The sequence below is a fragment of the Calonectris borealis genome, chromosome 7 (genome assembly GCF_964195595.1).
Source record: "Calonectris borealis chromosome 7, bCalBor7.hap1.2, whole genome shotgun sequence".
NCBI lineage: Eukaryota > Metazoa > Chordata > Aves > Procellariiformes > Procellariidae > Calonectris > Calonectris borealis.
In genome coordinates this window covers 24,669,225-24,695,943 of record NC_134318.1, presented here as the reverse complement: position 1 = coordinate 24,695,943, position 26,719 = coordinate 24,669,225, and the positions used below count along the sequence as shown (strand labels likewise).

General features: G+C 41.4%; 1 protein-coding gene across 2 annotated transcripts; it reads right to left on the bottom strand.

Moving 5' to 3' along the window:
• Positions 1-348: 348 nt before the first annotated feature.
• Positions 349-25,015, bottom strand: STAMBPL1 (STAM binding protein like 1). Of its 2 annotated transcripts, none has more exons than XM_075154647.1 (11): positions 24,871-25,015; positions 13,798-13,992; positions 11,661-11,878; positions 10,212-10,287; positions 8,699-8,794; positions 7,020-7,374; positions 5,859-5,983; positions 4,826-4,963; positions 4,071-4,183; positions 2,416-2,515; positions 349-755 (listed from the first exon to the last, which is right to left on the bottom strand). In XM_075154647.1, exons 2-11 carry the CDS (start codon positions 13,879-13,881, stop codon positions 699-701), a joined length of 1,362 nt encoding a protein of 453 aa, XP_075010748.1. In that variant the 5' UTR covers positions 13,882-13,992; positions 24,871-25,015; the 3' UTR covers positions 349-698. The 2 variants fall into 2 exon arrangements, with proteins under 2 accessions (XP_075010748.1, XP_075010749.1); XM_075154648.1 differs by lacking the exon at positions 24,871-25,015 and adding an exon at positions 24,486-24,538 and having other exon boundaries at positions 465-755.
• Positions 25,016-26,719: the final 1,704 nt, after the last annotated feature.

Below are 26,719 nucleotides of genomic sequence, written 5' to 3'. Positions count from 1 at the left end.
TGTGGTTCTTCCTTCTAACGCTATCTAGATCTTTTTATCTAACTCTAGATAGATCCAGGGAATCTCTTTCAGGATAAGAACTTGATTTCAAACAAAAATTTCTACGAGAGGTTGCTGGAGAAGACACATTTCTCCAAGGGATTCTGATGCAGATGTGATGAGGGTCAGCTCTCAGGTAAAGGAGTTGTGTTTTCCTAAGTGTTTTCTGCTTAATAACTTAGCTGAAACTTGAGCTATACAAGCATGGAATGGGGAAAAGGATGAAAAAAAAATCACCCAAACTGATGTACTACATATCATGTAAATTCACTGAAGCAGTGAAGGTACATAACTGTACATAAGAAGAAATGTACATAACTGGAAGTGACAAAAAGCCAACCACTTGAAAATCCCTAATTCTCGGAAAGCAATTGATGCCAACAAGAGACAAAAGAAACATTACTTGTTTCAACACACTGTTGTTTGAAGTTCATTTTATTGTTGTGTTTTATAGGTGAGATTTGTTTACAGATTCAGGGGTAATGCCACTGAACTCCATCTTGACAGAGCAACAAAATAACTCCAAAACAGGCTAGAGCAATAAATATCAAACCATTCAATCTAGAATGTATAAATATAAAAGTCATTTCTGAAAATGTAGGAAAAACAGGAATCCATTTTTCTGTTTTGGCCACTGACATCGCTATCATCCATCTGTATCACCTCAGATCCAGCACAATTATCTTTATGTCTTTCCCGACCACATGGGTACATGGCTGCGGAAGAAGTCAACCCATTACTCACAGAAACCAGTTTCAGCAAAATAGCATGAGGGCTATTGTTTCCTTTTAATTTTCTGAGCCTGCTTAATACTATGCCTATCTATCCAGCTTTGACTGTACCTATCACTGTGCCTGTTCACAGGCAAACCTGACCGTTACAGGTATAGACTGCTGAATAAAGCAAGGACTACAACATGCACTCAGAAATAAATTTCTAAAAAGGATATTGCTTTTCAGTGCTTGGCCTGTGAAACAGATTATAGTTCTATACTATCCTTTATGTATCACAGCATGGGATACCCGAAATGGAGGGGGAAGGTGTTGCGTGCTGCATTAGAACAGTGCGTGGGGAACAGCAGCAAGGAAAGCATGACCTCTGTTCTCTTCCTGCAGTAGCTTCAGATACATCTGCCCACACAATAGATTTTTAAAGCATTTAGGACTACATTGGGTCTTTAGACACAGTCATGACTAAGTAACAGCTTGTTTTGGGTCTGTGAAGAAGAGCGTTTACCAGAAACTAGAGAGTTGCAGATTAGGATTGTTCTAGTCAGGTTTCATGAAGCTTCCTGTATTATCACCCCTGATACCTTTCCTCCAGCAAATGAGGCTGTGATCTTACTGTTTGTATTAGAAGATCAATGTGTTCTGGGGATTGTACTTGAAAGGCTGGGTTTGATATGAGACCAGTAGTGTGTCTAATGATTATAACTGAGCTCATGTGGCCAGTAACAACTTCATTTGTGAACTAAGTCAGTCTGTAAAGGACCACTGAAAAAAAAACCACAACCCATCTGGAACAAAAGTCTTAAGACTTTTCAGAGTTGGACTACCTTCTCATTATCCCATTATCCCCATTACAGAATCAATGATAAAAGAACAAAACAAAATAAAGCAGCCCAACCTCTCCTTCTTTTGAGGAATACTGCCATTCTGAGAGTCCTACAACAAAGTAGTAAATTCCAATGTCTTTCAGTATTACTTCTCTGCATTTGATAGTTTTATTTTGAACTATACGAGATGCTCTGTATTTGATGTGAGCCCCATTTAAAAAAAAAATCTTAATTATTCAAAGGTAAAGATTCTTCTTTTCCAGACAACAGTGACACTTCTGATAATTCTGACTGACTACACTGTTCAGCCATACATATAGCATACTATGGTATTAAAACATCAAACAATATGGTAGTTACTGAGAAAGGCTTGCGAGAAGCCGGGAGAAAATTATGGGCAATGAAGGAAATGGGGCTTAATCTACTCATAGCTGCACTTTTTAGCAGCTGGGATGTTCTGTTGGGACACCACAGTTGGGGAGATGAACTGAATGCTTTTTTTAAAAACTGAAGAGCTCAGGAACAACTCCCACTTGAAACTGTGGCTTTTGCTTCTGAAAGTAGGTAAAAGTGGTGACTGATGGTAACTGCCTCTGCTTAGCCACCATTTGAATGATGTGTAACACTCATCTCATGGCTGCTATCGACTGCTTAAGTAGACTTCTGATGTCTACTGTGAAGTAGGGCCAGTGAAGCAAAGGTAATGAATTATTAAAATGAGGGGGAAAATATAAAGAAACCCAGTCCGAAACATTTCTGCTGACAGCAGAACCATGGGCAAGAATTTGAATAGTCAAAACCATGTTGGATTATATACTTACATTAAATAACCTAGGCTCCTTTGTATGTGGATGGAATCCCTTCTTTTTACAAGCAGAAACTTCTAGCATGCCAGCATTTGTAAGTCTGAAGATGCCAGTGCTGGAAAGCAAAAGATGAAACTGCTGTTACCTACTGCCCCCATAATACAAGTCCAAGGTTTCACATACAAATTGCTTGGCTTAACTCAGTAACCTTTGATACACAGGAGCTAAGGCTGGGTTGGATTCTTTTAAAGATATTTGAAATCAAGGGGAGCTGTTTTCCCGTAAAGAAAGAGATAATGAGGGGAAGGGGAGGAAAAACCACAGTATTGTTGCTATTCCCATCAGGTAGGTTAGCCTGCTAAGGGCCAAGGCTAGTTCATACAGGAGCAGATACAAAACAGAAACTTAGGTGTTCTGGATTGCATTTCACTCACTGAACTCTAGAGGAGCAAGTTAAAAGAGAACAGCCTTTAAGCTAGCTGTGTAAGTGACTGGTGAGAGTACACATCCTGCCCACTCTTTTAGGCAATCGAATAATACAAAACACCAGAAAACGCACTGCTGCATATGTATGACCTAACACTTTGAGTATTGAATAAAAAGTTAGAAGACTCACGCTTCTGTAAAGAACATTAATACCTAATAACTACAGGACAGCACCTGATCAATAAATGTTACGGATAAGAGTAACAGGTTAGAGTTGGTTACAGGGTATTAGCACAAACTATGAAAGAAGTTTGCGAGACTAGAGATTTGGAAAGGTATGCAGACATTGTGCTCTGGGTTACATAGCCTAGTGCTTGAGCACTTGCCACTCAACCTGTACTTACAGCTCTGCTACCTGTTAGCCCATACAGGAAGTTAGGCAACTAGACTGGGATTCATAGAAGTCATCTACACGGGCAGAAGGCCAGAAAGGAAGGCTGAAGAAATGCACAGTCTAAACAATGGAGTTAGCCCTGGGGCCTTGAAACTCCAAGCACAACAAAGTAGAGTCACAAAATTGAGGTTGGAAGGAACCTCTGATGATTGTCTAGTCCAACCCCCTGCTCCAGCTGAATCACCTTGAACAGGTTGCCCAGGACCATGTTCAGTCAGGTTTTGAGTATCTCCAAGGATGTAGACTTCACACCCTCTCTGGGCAACCTGTTCCATTATAACCTTCACATTAATACTTACAGTATAGTTCCAGGTTTTTCCAGATACTTACTGTTTGTATTTTATGAACTACAAAAATAGGACCTTATTATCCAAGAAGTGATCTTTATCCCTCTACTCCCCAAACTGCAATTTTCATATCATCCTACAGAAATACGTCTAACCCCTCCACTTCCTTCATCAGACAGAATGAAGATAGGTCTGTGGTAGGGCACTGGCAATGAGGTCTCCAGAAGAACAGCTCCCATTATTACTACTTGGTTGAGCAGAGTGTAAAAATAAATGAAATTTAAAACCTGGGGCTGGGAGGGTGGAGGAGAGAGAAGCCAGAAACAATACTGTGCATATAGACTGACTGGAATGTAAGTCTAAACAACTTAAAGAAAACAAACTCACAATACAATATTCCTGCCCTTCATCCCAGTTGACGTGTGCTGTTTGTATTTGATCAAATTTTAAGATAAAGAGCAGGGGAAAATATCTAAATATTACTTAGAAAAATCAGAACTCACTCATTATGCTTTGGTGAACAAACAATTGCAATGGCCTCTGGCAACATTAGCTGATAAGAACAATGAGTATGAAGATCAACACTGGATAAGAATGCAGTTTGAGTTGGATGTGTCTACAAAAAGAAAGGGAAAACGCAACATCATGAAATATTTCTTACAAATCAAGGTTGACATACATTCAAGAAGGAACAATAATTTGTAACAAGTGAAAGTGTCAGTACTTCTGCAGGTTGGTTTCTTAAGTTCCTATTAACCTAGATTCTACACTGTTAGGGTGGCTTTTCAGTATGAGGTTTATGGAGGCACATTCACAACCAGATGTACAAGCAATTTTCTGATCATGGGGGGAAAAGGGTGGAATGAAGAAGCACAAGACAAAGGGAAATGACTTGATTGTCCAAAATCCCTAAAAGTGAAATTAATGTAAAGTTTAAACAACACAATACCCTCCCCCCCCCCCCCGATTTTGAACATAGTAGAAAAATAAATTGCATTAGAAAGTAATAAAATACCCCTAAATCAGCATGAACAAAAGTTGCACTGGCAAAAGCAGGCCCATTGTGTCAATAGGGTGCCTCAACTTCTTTAACAAATACTCATCTGTGAAGAACATTAGTGTTAATTTACATCACTACAATTAGAATTAAGTGAATTGGGTTATTCCAGTTATTTCTTTAGTTTGTTATTTCCAGGGTTTCTTTCACATAGTATGCAGAGCTGATATAGAAAAGCCAGAATCTATGAATCATACGTACATGGATCCAACCCAAAGTGAGGAGATCATACTGATCCTGAATACCAAATAATTCTTCCACATTCTCCATGTCGCAGTAGTCTGGTCCTGCAGATTGCTTTGGCACTATTACATGAGTAATAGTAAATTCATTATGTGTCTGTAAAACAAACATTGACTTAGAGTGGAACAAATGAACTAATGAATAAATGCTAAATCAGAATCTGAAAGACGTCAGCCTACCAGCTAAAACAAAGCAGTATAGCTCCACTGATTCCAGTGCAGCTATACTGGCTTACTGCACCTGAAAATACGCCTTAGCTTTTTAGCACGAAAACATATAGGGTAGTATTAGTAACAACATGAGATTGTTAGATTGAAATGTTTGCAGAGACCAGTGTGAAAAGGATGTCCTTTAAAAAAAAGTAAAAACATGAAAAAAAGAGGTTTGAGAATACTATAATTATTTTCTGTGGAACTTGGAACATCACAACTCTTGCTATTCTTTCTCTTTATACAATTCAAATACACTTGGACATCATCTTTAAAATTCTTTGTATGCCAGCATCAGCCATGACATCTTTCCCTGCTCTGAAAGGGCATTTAGTGTTATCTAGGTCAAAGGAAAAAAAAACAGGCTGAAAATCAGATGTTCTACAGCTTGATAGGGGGGATTTTCTTCTTCTTTTTTGTTGTGCCATTATGAATTTGATGACTCTAGTAGATTCTAACAGTCTTTATATTTCATTGTCCTGTAACTAAACCTCACTTACCTTAGATGAATGCCAGAGAAAGTACTCGAAAAAGCCTGTATTGTACAGCGTGGTGAAAAACTTGCTACATTTTACAATGACAGCAGTGTAACTTTGATCAAATGTTTCCCCAACAAGGCCAGCCCACACTGCTGAAGTGACCACTCAGGTTGTAATATGAAGTTAATTACATTAAAGACTAATTGTTTAGATCTGCTTTTGCTCTGAAATCGATACATTACAGGAAAATACAGAACTATCGAATATGCCTTTCCCCATACAAATGCGAGGGTTATACTGTACCAGTTTTCCACAGAGAATTCCACATGTCTCTATTCCTCTTACTGTATTTGCCTCTGCTAGCAGCAGAAATTTGTGACAGAGATCCCTGGGCAAAATGACGCCTCTGAGTGCTTCAGCCAATTGAGCTAACAGAAAAAACCCAAACAAACAAACAAAAAAAAGGAGAGAGAGATAAAAAGGCCTTTGCAGCTTACACAGTGAAGTTCCCTAAAATAAGGAAATATACACAGTTACAGGAAATTATTAAAAGTGAAAGAATTGTACTTACCACATCACAGATTTCTACTGAGAATAGAATCATAGAATCATAGAATCATTAAGGTGGGAAAAGACCTCTAAGATCATCGGGTCCAACCGTCAACCCAACACCACCATGCCCACTACACCATGTCCCTAAGCGCCTCATCTACACGTCTCTCAAATACTTCCAGGGACGGTGGCTCCACCACTTCCCTGGGCAGCCTGTTCCAAGGCCTGACCACTCTTTCAGTAAAGAAATTTTTCCTAATGTCCAGTCTAAACCTCCCTTGGCGCAACTTGAGGCCATTTCCTCTCGTCCTATCGCTTGTTACTTGGGAGAAGAGACCAACCCCCACCTCGCTACAACCTCCCTTCAGGTAGTTGTAGAGCGCGATGAGTCTCCCGTCAGCCTCCTCTTCTCCAGGCTAAACAACCCCAGTTCCCTCAGCCGCTCCTCATAAGGCTTGTGCTCCAGGCCCAATAAATCTGTAGCACAAGCACTTCACCCTAAATTGAGGTCACCAGTCCATGAGATATGCTCGCTAGCCTGCCTCTGAGGTGACAGTGAGCTGATACCATTTCCCAGTCCAGGGTGAACCACCGCAGGTTCTGCTTCTGTTCCCTTGAAGTCCATGGCAAAATTCAGGCTTCATTCCACAGGAACACTAAGGCTCAATCTCTAGATCCACCTATTGGTACTCAACTGGAAAATGTGAAACTGTGCAACTAATCTCCTCTCTTAAAATGAAGAAACTATATGGAACTGTTGTGTGTACATTAACCTGTTCATGCTTATTTCACTATTGACATCCTCACGGTGAATAAATACATACGCATATGCAATATGTGGACTGCTATAAGCAGCAAAGAAGCAGATAAAATAAAAAAGTAAAAAAAAAAAAAAAAAATCTCGGCACTTACTCTGAACAGCACCTAAAGTAGCCGCTGGCTTTAAGACCCGGTTTACTGGAGGTGAATGTCCAGCACAGCCAGATGTGCCGCTCCTGTCTTTTTTCTCAAGCAGTGCAGTAGATAAGGAACTGTTCTCTGGTACGGAAATACAAGATAGCATACTTCCATCTATCTGTTCAGACATAACCACGCTCTCTTTGATTTTCTGATCTCGAGCCAACTCTTGCTTCTTAAGCTGATCCTCAAAGAATTGAAACTGTTCTGATTCAAGCTGCTGTTGCCGCATATGTGCGATTCGTTTCTTCTCTGCCTCTATTAGTTTTTGATGCTCTAGTTTCTTCAGAAATTCAGTTTTACATTTGTTCTGAAAGATATGCAAAATAGTGACATTCTCAGAACATTAAAAAAGCTATAAAAAATGAAGGGAAAGAAGCAAACTAATAGTTTAATAAAGCCAACAAATCCTGTAATTAAAAATTAAGTCTTTCGGAATCTGTTTGCTGAACTGGCAAATACAACTATATGCCCCACAGCAGCATGATATGGAGGGAAATACAGTAAGTAATGAATTTCCTAACACAAAGCTTCCAATCTGCATACCTGTGGTGCTTTGTGTTCTTACTTCAGTAGTGATAGCACTTGCCTCATTTACCCGTTATAATAAAGTCATTAAAAAAAGACTTTTCAGAGCAGTGATGGTGAAGAGACTAGACACAAGCGTAAGCCCTTGCGATTTTCAATGCAACAAGAGATCCAGGAGCACATGGGTTTTCTGGGTAGATTTCGTAATCCATTTTATTATCTGGTTTTGTTGCTTGTCGCTGCTGTTTGGATAGGTTTGTCGGCTTTCTCCTGCTACTTTCTTTCCTCAACTTTCCCTGGATTGCTTAACCTGGCTTTGGTGCATAGTCCCCCAGGCTCAGACACAGGAGGTGCCTGCTCCACTCCGGCCTATGCCCCCTCGTCCCCAAGCCACCTGCTCTTCCACGAACTGCACGGGAAGCTTCACGTTTCAACAGCCCTTCCTGCTCCCCGGTAAAAGTGAGCATCAAGCATCTCCAGAAGCAAATAAAAAACCAGGGCAAAGTCATTTCTTAAATGTCATGAACAAAATAGAGCAGGAAAGAAAGCCTCGAACCAATCGGTGACGGGAATATGGGGTGTGGGGGTTGGGTTTGGTTTTTTTCCCCCCTCTTAATTCTCTAGGTCCATTTCAAGTGAAGGAAAGAAGAGGTGTTTTTCCTCAGATGGTCTTTCCAAGACAAGGTTTCAATACACAAGGTGATTTCAATACACAAGATGCAAGTATTTACGGTTACTTCAAGACTCAAAAAGGAACAATTCAAACTTGAGCACATTCAGAGCCAAGGGACCTTTTCCACACGCTCACGTAAGTGTATCAGCAGTATCCTCTTTATAAAACAAAATCAGAGTGTACCCGAGATGTATTCAGATATTTGTACACTTATTATGTAAATATCACAGCACATTTATTTCAAGCACACGCTTGCATTACTTATTTTCAAATGACCAACCGATTAGATTCTGAGAAGTGAAAAGTCATTCTAAGCAGCCCGTGAAATGATTATGTTCTTGTAGAGCTGGCATTTTACTGCTTAATTTTTAAGAAGATTTATATGACAGAAAAAATATTCATACCAAAGATTTAATAACCATATAAAACTTACTTTGTTTTGCATGTATTCTTGATATTCCAAGTTATATTTTTTTAAAAGATCTCTCTTCAATTCATCTGTCCGTGGAAATGCAACCTCCTTCAATTTCTTTGGGGTGGGGGAGAAAGATAGATAAGTTTATTTTTCATTTTTTAAAAGAACCACCTGGAAAACAAACTCAGCTGTAATAGAGATTTCAAAAAATTTGAAATAAAAAAAATACGCTCTTCTCCCAGGAAAAAAAGGAATAAATACACACTAAACCATCAGCTTGTAAAACTTCTATAATACGCTACTTCAATAAAGCTCTATTAATTTATATCAGTGAAAGCTGTGACATGACTACTTCTTATCTCGAGGAAAGATTAGTCCTTTTTCTAGCAATCTGTGATCTCTGTTTTGTTTAATAGGTGCCTGATGACTAACATTTTTGATGTAGGTGTAATTTATAAAAAAGCTAAGTTGCACTTTCAATGTTTCAGGTAGGATCATCACATTTTTCTCTGGATAGAAATACGACTGCATATGCCCATTTGTAGGTGGGAAGAAAAATAGTTTATTTGCAGGGAGAGCTACACATGTAGCTTCCTGAAACAGCCCTGGCAGACAACACAATTTTGTTTTGTAAATGCCCAATGTTTTCTACTGATGCAGAAGCTACTACAAAATAATTTAGAAGCTGTAGGCAAGGGAGAGAAAGAGATCGTGTGCTTAATCCTACTGAGTGCCATAGGAGGGAGCATGTTAGATGCCCTTTCTCAACAGCGTTGTTTTCCTAGATTGTGGGCCACAGTCAAAATTTGGTATGAAGCATTTTGGCCTTGAATATTACATTATTCAGCTTTAACAGTAGAGAAAGCAAGCAAATATGGCAGCACAAAGCAAAAGAGACACTTATGCTACTCATTGGGTAATTCCAGACGTTTTAAGCTCAGTATAAGGCTGTATTTGAAATTTTTCTTTAAGGGAGGGGGGGAAAAAAAAAAAAGGAAAAAGAAGTGACAGTTTTGTACACAAGTGGAGGAAAAAATCTGGTAAAACCCCAAGTAAATACATATCTGGTAATAAAGAAAGCAAAAATATACTTTGATTATTTAGCAGGGTAGGCAAACACTGCACAGACACCAGTAATGCCACACATCTCTCTTTCCCTCCGTTTGCCATAGTCAGTTTGGACCATTAGCCACTTGCATAATTGGGATCAGAATCAAACTCTAAGTACTGTTAAATTAGCATAGTTTTAATACGTAAACTTTCAGAAATAGATGTACCTGGGTTTCCAACAATATACCAACTTATTCAGAGACTGTTCTTGTTTACTTTTAGAATGTTAATTTCATTTCCAGTAATGATCAAGTGATTAAACCAAAATAAAATGTGAATGACTAGCGTAGAAAGATATCAGAAATTCAAGCTGTGGTGGCTGCCGTGGGCTATGTGTGCACTGGGGAAAAAGGAGTGCTAGGAAAGAATGGACAGATTCTGGTGGAAACATTTCTTAAAGGCCAGGAAACCATAACCCTACCTTAATAATATCTTGTTTTTCTGGTACTGCACATTGGTGGTAGTCTCGGTGACTGGGCAGCTTTTCTACAAACAACCTAGAAAATTAAACAGAGGAATATCCACAATAGCTTTTATGTTGGCAGAAAAATCAGTTTCACATAACTCTTAAATACTGAATTCCAGATGACTTGGAGCAGGTTTCTACACATTCATTTGTTTAAAATAACACTTAAATTCTTGTATAGACTTGTATGGGACCCACAGGATAATGACAGGAGATTATTTTCTACATCTGAATATATTTTGGTTTTCATTAGTAGTTGGGTTGGGTTAAAAAAATGACTAGCAGCCAGCACCTAAAAATAGCCCTCAAAAGCACCCTCCACCCTAGCCAGTGTTAATAAATCCTTCTTCTACTGTCTTTATCTGTCCTTAGCTGAAATGCTGAATCTTGAATGGGAAGTCCAGTACCATTAAAGTAGTTATTTTTACCAGACCAAGCTGCACAGCTAACTGCAGTAGTATTAACCTACATCTAAATTATGGCAACACTCAGCTGCAAAGAGTTTGGAATACACAGCTGCTATCATTCTTTCAGCAATTTGTGCAATGTTCACCTCCAGACCCTCTTTTTATAGAGATACATACATTTAAAATTAAGTGGAATGAGAAAGATTTGGTCTAGTTTTCAGAGTATAAGAAAAATGGGGGGGGGGCAGGAAGGAGGTCTCCTATTATAAAAATTTAAAAATATGCATATATATAAAAAAACCTTTCAAAAGTAAGAAAACAAACCAATCAATCCTACAGCAAAACTAGGTAGTTAAAAAGTTTAAATCTGCCACTGATGTATTTTTCAGCTGGCTATTTTGAGAGTTGTAATGAAAGCTGTCTGGATTTGTTTTTTTCTGGGTGGGGAGAATAATCATACAATGAACATATATTGTGGATTTTGCATTTACTCCTGTAAGAAGCAATAAATTATACTTAATCCTTTTGGGAAAGAAAAGTAAAAAGAGGCAAAAAGCCATTTTTTCATGTTTTTTAAGTGCTATGCAACACTACCGGCAGAAGCTCATAGGGCGTAACTATTAAAGGCTCAGAAATCTTACTTAAACATTGCTTTTTAAGCCATGCACTGTATTTAACCAACATGCTGATAGATACAGAATAATCTGTTGGAAACAGTGCTCGTAGGATAGCCTGGTACAATAAACTTAAACGTCTGTATATTAGGTTAGTTCACGCCTGGCTGTTAATAGATGGATAGGACTACTATACTGACAGCTGAGATGAAATTATAACAAAGCCTGTGGTTAGAGTAAAGACCTCCGAAGAGCAAAGCTGTTCTGCAAGAACACACTAAACATTTTTCTCCTAATCTAAAGGGGTGCCCTGTTTTCACTGCAACTCTTCATTTCAGTTTACTCAGAATTATAAGGTGTAATGACTACAAATGGTTTCTTACGTTATGAACTTATTATAAAAAACAAAAGCATTCTCCAGGTTTCCCTCCTCCATATATACTGATGCCATTCGCTCCATCTCTACTCCAGATCTAAAGTAACGACGTGGAGTGATATCTTCATTGATTGTGATATTGCTGCCAAGTTTGCTTAAGGCACGTACTCTCTCTTCTGGGGTCACAGAGATGTCTGTATGGTCAGGAATAGCTACTAGCTTTTTCTGAAAAAGAACAGAGAGATTAGCAAAGAGAACCAGATACTATCTTTCACTTTCAGTAAGTGATCTCATTCAGGAAACTCAAGGGAAATCTTCAGCTTTTCTCTCAAAACAGGCATTGGTTTCCCCACCACCAGCCACAGCTGAAACATTCCAAAATGTTTCTCAATTGCAAATAAATTGTGATTGCAATTACAAATAAGAAGTAATCTTAACCCCTCCCCAAATCTTCGAACTACAAAAAAATCCAGAAAAAAAATTAAGATAAAATTAAGTAAACCTCTGTAGAAATTATCAAAGGCAACCCAAAGTGTGTCCTCTTTAGAATCCCCCACACATGAAATTCTATAAGGTTTTGCCTTAAGTTATTGAAATAATTTGGTGGACAGCCTGAATACTCAGACTCCTATTACATAGAATCATAAAATCATTAAGGTTGGAAAAGACCTCTAAGATCATTGAGTCCAACCGTCAACCCAACACCACCATGCCCACTACACCATGTCCCTAAGCGCCTCATCTACACGTCTCTCAAATACTTCCAGGGATAGTGACTCCACCACTTCCCTGGGCAGCCTGTTCCAAGGCCTGACCACTCTTTCAGTAAAGAAATTTTTCCTAATGTCCAGCCTAAACCTCCCCTGGCACAACTTGAGGCCATTTCCTCTCGTCCTATCGCTTGTTACTTGGGAGAAGAGACCAACACCCACCTCGCTACAACCTCCTTTCAGGTAGTTGTAGAGCGCGATGAGGTCTCCCCTCAGCCTCCTCTTCTCCAGGCTAAACAGTCCCAGTTCCCTCAGCCGCTCCTCATAAGACTTGTGCTCCAGGCCCTTCACCAGCTTCGTTGCCCTTCTCTGGACACACTCCAGCACCTCCATGTCCTTCTTGTAGTGAGGGGCCCAAAACTGAACACAGGATTCGAGGTGCGGCCTCACCAGTGCCGAGTACAGGGGCACGATCACCTCCCTGCTCCTGCTGGCCACACCATTTCTGATACAGGCCAGGATGCCATTGGCCGCCTTGGCCACCTGGGCACACTGCCGGCTCATGTTCAGCCGGCTGTCACCAGCACCCCCAGGTCCTTTTCCTCTGGGCAGCTTTCCAGCCACTCTTCCCCAAGCCTGTAGTGTTGCCTGGGGTTGTTGTGGCCGAAGTGCAGGACCCGGCACTTGGCCTTGTTGAACCTCATGCAGTTGGCCTCAGCCCATCGATCCAGCCTGTCCAGGTCCCTCTGCAGAGCCTTCCTACCCTCCAGCAGATCAACACTCCCACCCAACTTGGTGTCATCTGCAAACTTACTGAAGGAGCACTCGATCCCCTCGTCCAGATCGTTGATAAAGATACTGAACAAGACCGGCCCCAGTACTGAGCCCTGGGGAACACCGCTCGTGACCGGTCACCAACTGGATTTAACAACATGATGTACAGGGTATGACTGCTGGGTATAGTTCAGCTACCAAAGACCAGTAAGTTTCCCTGGTCAGCCAGCAGTTCACTTCAAATGTTCATTTCCAGTTTCAAACGAGGCAGTTAAAGCCTAAGAAGTTAGAACTAACTCTACTGAAGAAGCAGCATAGCTGCTTATTATAATCATTACTTTCCTGTTAAGTGGCTAAATAAGTGGTACTGCAAGTTGTTTCCTCTTACTGTGATAAAAATTTTTACTCTTTCTATTCAAAATGTTCACTTCAACTTCTTAAAAACCTGATCTCTGAAACAAGCTAAAACCCCATAAACCACATATAAAGAAATAAAATAAATTCCAACAAAACCATCAGGCAGAACGTGCAAGGAACTGGCAACATGCCAGAAAAGACCCTTGCAGCTGACAGCCAACACTGCTAAACAGCTCTCTTGAATTGCTTCCCATTTGAAAAAGAGGGTGCTAAGCCGTTAAAGCATTTATTTGCAATACGTACCAACGAGCTAACAGTGAATGGTTGTTCCATGTTGTTCTCTGCCTGCAAACCACGGAGATCGCTCTTTTCCTCCAAAGTCTCCATCTGACTGCAAAGGGCAGTATCAATCCAGCGCTCAATATTTGCAGCCAGCTGTCTCAGGATTTATTAGCCCAAGGGAAACTTGAACATAGATACGTTGATCGTGGTCATGTGCTGGAAAAAAATATGATAAGTCATTCAGATTAGAAATACATTCAAATGTCATGTAAGTTTGCATGCCCGCACCCACTCATTACTTTGGTATCACAGTACATACATATTTAATAATAATCTAAAATTTACCAGGCATCTAGAATTTAAAATAGGAATGCATGGGGGCTTACAGGACAGTTGTGGACTCGCTGACTAGTTCTAATGTTATTACTGTGGATCAGAACACAATATAACAAATTTTTACAGCAACTTCAAAAAAAATAAAACAACTTTCAAGCATTAAGTGAAAAACTCAAAGGTCAAAGATTAGTCATAGAATCTGTGTTTCCTTGAGCATATGTTTTGACAAACATATTTATAAACAGTGTGAATCTGGCATCTTTTTTCCTGCTAAGCCTATAATTAAAAATAAAACTTAGCACACAAACTCATATCAGTAATATAAAGCAGAGAAAATATTTCAGGCACCACATGTTCCACCTGCACAACTTGCTGACTTCAACACTCAAAATACAATGAACTCTGATGAATCAACTGATAGTAATTGCTCCTTGCACAGCTCTGAACAAGTAAAGACAAATATTTAGACATGTTGTGGTCATCAGCAAAAAAAACCCCAACAAACCCCTGAAAGGGAAATGAATTATTTAAATTACACTGGAAATATGAAAAAGAAGCTCCTAATATGGTTTTTCACTTCTATGCCCTCAATCTAAACAGATTTGATCCTGAAAGTCGTAGGCACTTCGCATATTGCAATAAATATGCTTTACGCTTTTGTAAAAGCATAAAGAGTGGGTTCAGCAAAGATATTTTCTCAGCACACCTCTCTCTAGAGGCCAGAGGACTCTGGGTTAGAGAAAAACAACCCTAATGTGTTTTTAGCTGGCTGCATTTCTCACGTATTGATTTCTGTATTTGGGTCTTGCTCATTTTTTTCCCAAAACTAACAGTATCTATTAGATCAGTCTTTAATTTTAACAATTAGTGCAAGTATTACAGGAGACACCAAATTCATTTAAGTAATACACTTTCTTTAAAATAATCAGAATCATCCTGTTTTACTTGTAAAAGCCCTTACTGGTATACTCATTCTATCTTATTAATTCAGTCTTACTCTGGTTTTACGTGTGACCTCCCAATCTCAATAAATATGTTCTTGCTTGACTTTATACCCATGTTTTCCATTTTCAAGATTTTTATTCTCATCATCAGGTATGTCATGGGTCTGTGAATTCAATTTCAAGACCTGCTTTTTTCAAATTAAGGTATTCAAAATGCTTGCACAATTTGTGACAAAAAAAATGGAGCATGGCTTATATACCCAAGACATCAACATTAGTTGTGGTTGCAGCACTAATGGAAACAGTTCTCTAAACAATTTAATTTTACATACATGGAGCGCTGGTGTAAATGATCAGCTTGGCAGAGAGCCTATTCGTTGCCCATTCACGGAGTGCAGAAAGGACCCCAGGGGACCACAATAATGAAATATTTTTGCTTTAGCCTACGCCAAGAAATATACTGCCTTATGGCTAGTTCCACCTGAAACCCTTCTTCAGCTGGACCACTATAGGTGTGGTAGACTGCGAAAGGAGAGGGCTGAAAGCTTGGCCAGCACAGAGCTCACGTCAGTCTTCTGCCCTGCAGCTCAGATTCTAAGCAGAAATAAAATCTTCAATAAAAGACTCTGCATTCATAAGCTCTGTGTGGCTCAGGAATAACAATTAGAAAAAATACCTGAGAGCTAAAAAGCATATGTTTAAAAACCATTTATTCAATGACTTATCCATCACTCGTGGATTTTTTTTTTATTTCCTCTAGAAGCAACTGGGAGATCTACGATAGCTGAATGGAAGACTGGTTTTGGTCTAAAGTATGCATCCAAGTATGACAAACTGCAAAGTATTCTAGTCATTCAGTTTATAAAAAAAAAATATTGTTCAAAAGTAAAGGGTGCAGAAATGTATTTCTATTCGATTCCCTATTTCAACTAGCAGCTTTTGAGCAAGAAAACTGTTTTTCAAGCAATTTCTCCCTTACAGACTTTTTCCAAAATCTAGTGAGGAAGTGGACACTTAAGAGAATGCTCTTGAGATGCTTCCCTAAGGAGGACATGGGATATGGATCATGTGCTTCTTTCAACTATTACCACACCTTGAAGACCTTTCAGCCTAGCTTGTAGGCAAGTGGAAAAATGTCAGTGCAGCAAGTGGGAAACACAAAAGCCACTAACTGGTGTTTTGTTTTTTGTTTTTGTTTTTTTTAGAGGGCAGTATTCCCAAAGAGGTCTTTGTTAAAGAAGCCTATGGTATCCCCAGCCAAAAGCTCTTTGGAACTGGCAGAGGGAGACATCATGGAACTGTTTCTTGCAAACACTTCTCATCTTGGTTGCCTCTAAAAATATTAAAAATTATATTTATAAGTTATTTCAGTGATTTTTTAACCCAAAGAAGCATTAAAAAGAAGAAAAAAGAAGTTTAATAGGAGGTATTTTAAAGAGGAGACATCTGGTAACAGCAGAAGCTCACACTTCCTCAAAATTGTGTCAGAGCTTTGAAAGGATGCAGCAGCTCTGCAGGGAGCACAAGTCAAGCCACAGTGCAGAGCTTAGCAGAAGAATCGCTGCAAATGAAAGAGGAAACTGACTTTTTAAATTTGGTTTCAGGAGCACATTAAAAACCGGAGACTGTAAATAAAGAAGAACTACTAAGATGAATTTGTATCACTTTTACAAAAACGTCAAATAAGACTCAAATATATTAGCTATTATAGGTGGCAGCGTAATTAAAAAAAAAAAAAATCCTAAAAAGAACGTGGACTGTCTTATGACTGCACTCCAATATATTGTCCTTAACACGTGGGTACGCTGGCCAGAATTATAAACAATTAAAATGCAGAAAGTTAAGCTTTACTAAAAACAGCACCACAGGCACGTCTGCCGGTTCCCTGGAATGCCTCTGTGGATAATGTTCCTCTTGGCGCAGCTTCGCAATCACCTTCAGCTGGTCGAAGGCCGTGATGCTGCCAAGGGGCTCCCCCCACCCCACCGTACTTCTTTGTACTTCCACTTTGTTGACACCAGTGACTTCAAGGCAAGTTGTAGCTGATCCAAATTAAACTAAAATAGACTTTCTAAATTAATTACTTCCTTCTCAAACTCAGAACGCAAGGAAGAAGGCAGAAACATGAGGCCAGCAAAACAGAGAGACTTGCCCCTTTCCGAGGCAGTGCTGTCCTAGATTGGTGTGAGCTGGCTTTGAAAATGCACCCTAGAGCTTGTACAGTGTCTACGAGAATTGCCCAGTCCTGATGAGTGACTCTTTGTCTTCTAGAAATACACTTATATTTCACTCTGCATAAGCAAAGAGAAATTCAAATATCAAAGCTCTCTGTGTAACTGAAATTAATTATATTCAAATATAGAAAACAGTTATGCTAATACAGTGAACTACTCTCCAACCCCAACCACAGGGGATAAGTAGCAATGCTAGCTTGCAGCTGTCTTAGTCTATTAAAGTGCTTGAAATTCTAAGAGTAAAGATGCAATTTACAATTAAATTTACGATTTCAGGCATTCCAACTAACTTAGATGGACTTAGGTGATGTTTGATTAAGAAGAAATATCTTTAGCATGCAAATCAAGCTTTTCCTAATGATGAATTTTCTGAGAGTCTTTATCAGAATACAAGAATTTAGCACCCATTCAACAGTTAAGAAACTTTTCTTGATTTCATTGGTAATGGCACTCCTCACCAAATCCCATTTCCTCCTCAAAAACCACTTGTTTTGCTATGTGATCCAGCTTATTATAATATGCATTAATCCTTTGCAAAATCCAGCTTTATTAAATCAAAGGCCTTCAGCCACAGGAAATAGAGCAAAGTGAGAAAATCAGCATTTTAAATGACATTGAAAGTCATTCTTTCTGTTCAGGCTAATAAGCATGATACCAAGTACCAGGGAAGTGAAAAGCAGAGAGAGAGCAATTTTAACTTAAAAGTATATGCAAATAGTAGTACATGAAGTTAGAATAAGCCTATCAAGACGTATAAAGTACCTCAAGAGTAGGCTAATAAGACAGAGGTGGTGTGAGAAGATCTGGAGAATGCATACAGAGACTCTCACGGTTTTCTGAGAGGTATAATATCATAATTCATCACAAATTCTCCAATGCCCTCACAGTTTGCTGCATGCTGGCATGTTTCAAACAACTGCCAGGGCGGATGGATGTAGACAAGCACGAGCCCCTCTGCCTGTGCTCAGAGCCCGAGAGGCACGACCCAGCTAACCTTGCAAGCTATGTAACTGTGCTCTGTGACAGCGGAAGGTGGTACTCGTGGCCGCGCAGCAAGGCTTATTAGCTCAAGTGCAGTATGAACTATTTAAGTTACACAGTTTGTGTTTGCAACGCCTTGTGTGGAGCCAGCTCGCCGTTTGGGCAGAAAGAGCTTGTATCAGTCTTCATGCATCCCTATGACAGGCTCTGAAATGTCTATTTAGTATGACACACCCTTCACCGACAGAACCTGACTGTGAGCTGACCGTACCAGCAAAGCCAACGAAGCCACGCAGGACCGTGCTCTGCCGAGGGACGCACACAGCGACTGGCGGTGCCCCGGCGCGAGCTGCGCTGCTCGCGCTTTCTGGAGAAAACACAGCCACAAAGAGGAGCTCAGGGTACCAGCACCTCCCAGAAACTAGCTGACAGCAGAGCACGTGGACTGAATTTCTACTCCTTATTATCATCTTGAGGCTGCTTTTCCTTCTTCACTTCTTCAGAAGAGGTTTTTAAATGTTGAATAAGCTTTTTGGATTTGTAAACAAGTAACTGCCTAACTTCAGTATTAGTTTAATCATTAGTTACCACTTTGTAACATTAGTTACTTTGAAACATTGTTATTAGTTACTTTGAAACGTTACTTTCCCCTTTGTAACATATTTTTAAATTCCAAGGGAATTAGTCATAACACACTTCACTGCTGACAGCGAGATTTGTCAATATTTTTACTATTGGTCTTACTAAAAAGCTGCATTAAGGAGATCGCCGGTAAAATTTTCCAAAGCACCTTTTTCATTCAAAGCTTAGGTTTTGTTAAGAACAACAGGGACTTGGGGCATTAGCAATGATTTATTCTTTGTATATTTTTTAATAGTGGATTATTTCAGAAATACTCATTTCTGTTTGATATTTTGGTGGAATGTACAGCCCAGATGTGGTTCCCATCAAAATAATTCACTTCAGTTCATTGGGATCAGGTTCCTTACAGTATATCTAAAAATATTTGCTAATACAGATGTTAAAATGTGGCATAGTTCTATTTACAAATTACTCTTGAGAGCACTGTTCTGCGTTCATCCCGTGGTAAGAAAAAGCTTACTGTAATATTGTCATGAGAAGTTAAAACAGTAATACTCTGTTTTACTATACTAGGAAATGTGATGATTATAGAAATCTGGAACAAAGATGCATCTCAAACCATAAAGGGGTCAGTTCTCATTAAAATAGCCAAATTAGCAAGTGCAAAAAACACCTTTTAATTACCCATAATGGAACTAAATTGTCTCAGCAAACTTGAAATAGGGCACATCCAGTGATTGCCAGATGAAGATAAAGGACTGTTTCGTGCCAATAAGTCACCCATGATGCAGATACTTGTACTTCTGTACTTTGAAGTGGATGTTCAAGTGAATTTGGTGAAAAATAGGTTAGAAATACAGGCACCTAACTCATTCAGCTCTTTTTGAAATGCCAGGCCATGTATTGGCACAGCACATAATCATTTATACACACACTTGGCTTTGATATAAAATATGCTAAAAACCAGCCTAAATAGCAAACTGCCTTCTGTTGTTTCTCTCCAAAAAGAAACAGGATGTTCATCTGTTAACATGTTTTTTGAAACAACCGTTCACCATTACAGCAAGTGATGCAGCTAGTATAGTAAGTAGTCTCTTCTGGAAAAAAACAACAAAGCACTGAATGTCATGGCAAGATCATTCTCTTGTGCAGAGAAAAAACCCAATCAACCAAAAACAACAGAATGGCCTTTCAGTGAAAAGAAGCACCACAAGGAGCCACTTGCCGAGAACCCTGCGTCTTTCAATGCTCTTCATAGTAGGAGCTACTAAGCTTGGCTCTAGAAAAGCCTGTCTCAGTTCATAATTTAACACTGCTCCTTAGCTCCATGGCTCCATGTAAACAGCATTGCCAAGACCTCCTCCCAGGCTCCGCTGGCTCCCAGAGGCAGCTGTTGAGCTATACAATCATCTCTCTTAGAAGTGGGTCAAGGTTATATCCTCTTTTTCACCTACTGTGAAGGACCAGTCCCACCCACCTCGCAGCACACTGCCTGGAGGTCTCTCTGCAGGCTGTCAGTGGCGTACAGACAGTAGCATCTTCACCTGCTTGGGTACTGAGAGGGAGAAGTCATGTGCAGAGGAGATCCTCCGTGCACAGATCTGCCAGACCCAAGTCTTGCCTACGTGGTTACGCCACTCAGTGCTGTATCTTACATCACAAAACTGAGCTTTATTTTCATGTAAAGAAAACGTGGGTGACACAAGGGTCTGTTTTCCCACAGTTAAAAAAGTTAGAACAATTATTTGAAGACTTTTAAAGCTGTTCTGCAAATATTTGGATGACTGCAGTTAGTTAACGTAGCTACTTGAATATCATTGACTGGCTGTTTTCTAGGGACAGTTTTCCTTTTGGAACAGATACAAACATTACTGCGTTAAGCTACGTCAATAAAATTAGATTGCTACTGGGTCTGATAAGACTCTGATAAACCACTACAATATGTAGATAACGTCCAACATGACACATGCAAAAACCTGACTCTTGCTCCCTACAGAGAATATGAATGTAGAACCTACAGGCTTTTCCCATTGCTTCAGAGCACAGAGAAGAACACTGACCTTCACCTATTTTCTCATTCATTTTTATGCAGACTATTTTGAAGTCAAAATCTAGTATGTCCATGCTACTACAACATAACCCTATGCATTTGAGCTGTATACATAAGTATCACCAATGTTAGAATGTCTTCTATTACAAGCAATAGCCTTCTTAGGCAGTCATTAAAATATACTTATGCAACACAGAACAGCATCCTTCCAGTGACCCACTAAAAGGATGTTCCAGACATGGTGTAGAAAAACAGTGCCATTTCCTTCCTTTAGGAAATCCACAGCAATCCCCCATCAAAATCCGTGTACCAGGGCACATTAAGCCAGAAGAGAGCAGAAACAAAAGAAATAGATGTTGTTATATAATTTGTTCTTTGATGATGCAGCTGAAATACTGAAAAAAGAAATACCTGCAATACATAACATCACCAATAAAACTAACTTCCACCATGAAGACAAGAAGCTGTGTTGCTAAGGGAAACAAATGAGAGGCTAAAATCAGCATAGAGGTCTGCAACACTTCATAGACTTCCAAGAAACAAAGAAAGCATGATTCCTTGCAAATCCTCAGGTTTCACCGATTTTTCTCCCTGTAGCCCTATTTCCCTCAGAGGCAAAGTCCCACTAGGGTAGAAGGGCTAAGAACCTTCCTGTTCTTTCTATAAAAAGTAATGATTTTTCTGGCAATACTTGCTACATAATTTTATAATACTTTCAGACTCCATAACCTCTAATATGGACATTTGTTAATTGGGTAAATAACCGGTTGCAACAATCAATTTCTGTTTCTACCTGATGACAAATCCTATTCTGTCTTACTTCTTATGGTTCATAATGTAGGTAACAAAAAAAAGGAGAATTATATTTAATTGACATTTCTGACATACAAATTCACAGTTCATCTGAAGTCTATTAAATTACTTATAAAGAATGAAGCTTGTCTTGTGACCTTAAATCTAGAAAAAACAATTTGGGGCATTAGTTCAATGGATTCTGACTATTTTGTACACTAATGGTTAAGTAAGCAAAATGCAGATAAAAAACTGACAGTGATATTACCTACAGGATGGAGTGTGGTCAACAAGTACAAATAACTACCAGTTAATCTGGCATGTTTCTGCAGTAGGATGCTTATATTAAGCTAATACAGTTAGTTGATTTCATAATGAAGTATTTGACCTCCTGCCCTATCCTAGGTGATTCAGGACATCTCATGCTATGAGATGGGAAAAAAAACAGGAATGTCTGGCTCGACAAGAAGAATTCAGTGTGCTTTACACCATTTTTTCTACTTGGGTAGTTAAAATATTTAACTTCTCTTTTGTAAGTTTGCTGAGATTGACAATGGCAAGCACATGTTTTATAGCAGCACTGACTGTAACACAGTCAGCTCACAGGGCTGCTTGAAAGTCAGCTGAATTATCCGGAATATCAAAGCCGAGCACAATGATTTGTGGCTAACATTTTATACACTTGCAGGCCAACAGGCTATTCATCCCAGGGAAGCTATACACAGACTACCTTTAAGCCTGTTTCCAAATTATTTGCTTTTCCCTTCAGGATGAGTCCAATGATCTTTGCAGCCTATCCAAGCTCCTTGCCATATCAATGGAGAGAGCTAGACATCTCTGAAGGCCTCTTGACAGTGGTTCGGAGATGCTAAAAGAGGAAGATACTTTCTGCGTTGATTATGTAGTGAGCCCACAGCTTCCCTAACGCAATTCCGTATGTTGTGTGCTGAACTGTGAGTCATCTAGAGCTGCCAGTAGGAAGTGGTAGGCAATGGGTTGTGTCTGAGCAGGTGCCTGACTCACAGCATTACCAGGAGGTATCATCATCCATGTAAGATTGAAAATGCTGGATTTTTATAAAAGGGATGCCTATGAAACAACAGTACTAAGCCACTACATACAGATCATTCAGGACCTGTACAAGCAAGATCATTTGCTTTCATGGACTGATACTTCTACTTATAATGGAAACAATGACCAGAAAATATGTTTTCTGGCATGGCAATCTAAATGTTAAATATTTATTAAAATGAAATAGACAAAGACTTTCATTACACGGCAGAAAACTAAGTTTCAGAACACAAACTGGAAACGTAACCTTTGATACAGAAATAAAATCTCAGGAGTCAGATAAGAACAGAAAAAACCCACTATGCATACAAGTCCAGCAAACAGAGACCAAATATTTATTTTTATACAGCATTTGCTCAGTGTCTTCATGCATAAGTCACCTTGCCACTCCCTCAGCAGTTGAAGATTTCACAACACTCCTCACCTTGAGCTACACTCTTCCTCAGCTTGGTGATTAACTTCCAGGAAATGCCTTAAGGCCTGACCTTGAGCATACTTCATGCACATAAAGAAAACCACATGAGAAATGCCTTCACAGTATCCCCATAGCAATATTAGCAATACATGTGATTGCAGGATTGATCAAGACACTGAACCCTATTTTTAAACATAATACTACAAAATAACCCCCCTGCACTTACAGCCACTCAAAATACTATTAAAAAAATGTAACTATGAAATTCGCACCTACAGAATTACACAGGATTTGGGAGGAATGCTTCCTATATGCTCCTGTGATCTATGAAACTCTGGACTTGTCAACACTGGCCTTTGGTTTAGTAATTCACACCTTTAGCACTCAGACATGGAATATACCAGGCAGAAACACATTTAGCATCTCAGAAAATCAAGCTGTTACAGAGGAACACAATATATTGCCTCAGCAACACCCACAACAACAAACCAGGACTCCATTTTCCTAGGAATATTTGATAAAGTTCTGAGTCTGTATCCTATTTTCTAGGACCTGATGGTCTAAGGCAATTTATCAAATATATGCTAACTGCAGCTTTGGACAGTCAACCACTTTAGCCTGCAATGAGGAGAAAACCCAATTCTGTGAAGACAGGACTTTCCCAAAGCCAGTCTTCGCCTGAGGAATGAACTCCCTGGGAACTACAGTCCATCCAAGACCTCACAATCTCACCACTTTCCATTCTCAGTAAAAGGTGGTTTTTTTCCTGCCCATGACTTCTCAGACAAGCATTCAGAACCATGTGCGTATTAAATAAAAAGAATTCCAAACCAAGAGGAATTCCCCCAGAAGAGACTTTTTGCCACCCTTCTGAAACAGCAGAGCGCATCCATGTGTGAGAGAAGTGAATTACGTTCCTCGGTGCGCTTTGGAGGGACACCTTAGATCCTACCGAGGTCGGAACGAGGTAGGTACAAAATGAGGTACACGAGCAGGAACAGCTTATGAGAGAGTTACAGATGCCCAGCGAACACAATTTCTTCTTTTTTTACATTCTTTCATTTTCTGTTCCGATGATAATCTTTCACATGCACATGGAAATTATTTAAAAATACAGTACTGTTATAAGTTTCATTTCTCTCTGAAACACGGTAAGGTTCTGAGCTCTGCTCCCCACCACACTATAACCGCCTATTTTTGCAGACGCGGTGAAATCAGCAGCTTTACCCAGCCCAGGCTCGCTGCTCCCCGCCGCCCCGCACACCCAGAAGTGACCCCGCGGTGCCCACGCTGCATCCACGCACCGACAGCTGCTCCCTCGCTCCTCCTTGCCCCAGCGCGCAGCCCGCCTGGGGCTGTCCATAGCCCGAGTTCCGCCCTGCCCGGGGGAGGGCGGTTTCCGACCGGCCTCCTGGGATCGCGGCACCTGACACCCGGGGCGGGGACGGGACGGGCCGACCGCGCACCGGGGACGTTGGCCGGGGCAGTGGAGCTGATGGAGCTCGTACCGGCCACGGCTCCCACCGCTCCCCGGCCCCAGAAGGGACACGGCGCGGCGCGGCGCCACCTCTTTCTCCCTCTGCCCGCAGGGACCGTTGGCGCAAAGCAGCGGGATGGAGGCGGGGAGGCAGCGCCCCGCCAGCTCCCTGCCCCGCGCTCCCCAGACCGGGGAAGGCGGCGGCTGCTTACCGGCTCTCAGTGTGAGCGGCCCCGGCGGCCGGTGCTGGAGACAAGGCGAAAGGCGCCCGCCCCGCCGCGGGGAGGTGGGAGCAGGAGCGGCGGGGCGGCCTGGGCCTCCGCGCCCGGCCTCGCCCCGCCGGGACTCCGGTGCCCTGGGCGCCCTGCGCAGGAGCGGCGGGCGGGGCGGGGCGGCAGGTGCCGGCGGAGCCGCGGAGAGGAGCCGAGCCGAGCGCCCTGCGCCGCCGCAGCCGGCCCAGGTTGCGGTGCGGGGCGAAGGGAGGCGCCTGCGCGGCGCACGGGGCCGCCGTTGCAGCCCAGCGGGAGGGCGAGGGGAAGCGGCGGCGAGCGCGGGAGGTGCCTTGCGTGAGCGGAGGCGGGCGAGGGCTGAAGGGCCCCAAGGGGGATTTCCGCAGCGTGGCCCGTGCTCACCTGGCGTGTGTCCCCTCCACGTTTCCCACGTTCCTGGTGTCAGTCCAGCTATCGCTTAAGTAAGTCCGTACCTGCGTGGGTTCTGGTAGGCACGCACGCCTCACCTGGGCTCATCTGCACCGGGGATGCGGCTCACTGAGGGGAAACACGGTTAGCACTGTCGCTGAGGAAGGTGTCTATGGGTGAGGAGGAAGAGGAGGAAGGTTTAAATGAAGTGCAGTGGTCAGTATGGGACTGTGATACCTGGGAAGAGGGATCGCTGGAGAGGAGGGAATTTTCTCCCCTGAGACGGAGGAGGTAGGGGGTTGCAGTAGGAAGAGAGGCTGTCACCTGGGTTTCTGAGGAGGCTATGCAGTGCAGTGCTGTCGGCTGGCCCAGACCTCTGCTAGCCATGTCTAGCCAACACAGCAGTCGCTCCATGGTAAGTTTGGATGACCTCCGTGGCGGCCTTCTGCTGAACTCATTCAGCAGATGTTGATGTATCTCCTTGGGCCCAACCTGGACACCGAAGTCTAGGTATGGTCTAAGAGACTTGTATTTAGCTCACCCTGCCTTTCCCCAGGCACGGTAAGGGCATTTCCTTTCCTTCCTTTCATTGTGTGCATGGCTGTTCTGCCTGCTTGGCATCGCAGCCTTGAAGTACCACTCTTGGTGCTGATGGCTGGGGTATGGGGCACCAGGTCTTAGTCCTGGCTTTAAGAACAGGACGGGCTGATTTGGCCAAGCAATGAAAATCCTGTTTGTATGAGCATTCATTCGACACTGGCAGTTCACTGAGTTTGGCTGAAAGTGTTACAAAAAACAGGCTCTGGTCCGTGCCATGGAGGGTTTCTTTGTGCTCGGTGGGACTGTTGACTCAAGCCCAACCTGAAGCAGAGGTGCAAGGGGACCCTTACAGCGCTACAAGGATGTTGCCCAAGTCTAACAGTCTTCCGAGGGGAAGTGTAAGGGATGGGTGTTTCTCTTGTCCAGACACTGGCCATTCCAGGACTCATTCCTGATGGATGGCAATGAGAAGATAACGTTTGGTTGCTGGAATCTCTAGCAAGTGGAGAGCCTATCTGATGAGTATTTGGAAATTGTTGTATTCCATTAGAGAATTTGGCAATCCTTTGTAAAACTTTGTAACTGTGATGTTAGATTGAACCTTAGGCTGATTTAGGTGTTCAGAATGGAAGACACTGCATGTTGTGTTCTTTCCCAAGCAGTGTTGGTCACTGACCTGAATGCCTCCCTGTAACCTCTTGCAGGGTGTGCCTGTGGCTGGTATGGCACAGGAAGGCCCTCTAGAGAAATTTGAACTTGATGTCCTGGAGTGCCCCTTGGTGGCTGCTTCCAAGCTGAAGTGAGCTTAATCTCAGACCTGTGTCCTCACAACTAGGTTTTGAGGAACTGCTAGGTCCCCCTTCATTCATCTCCCAGAAAGGGC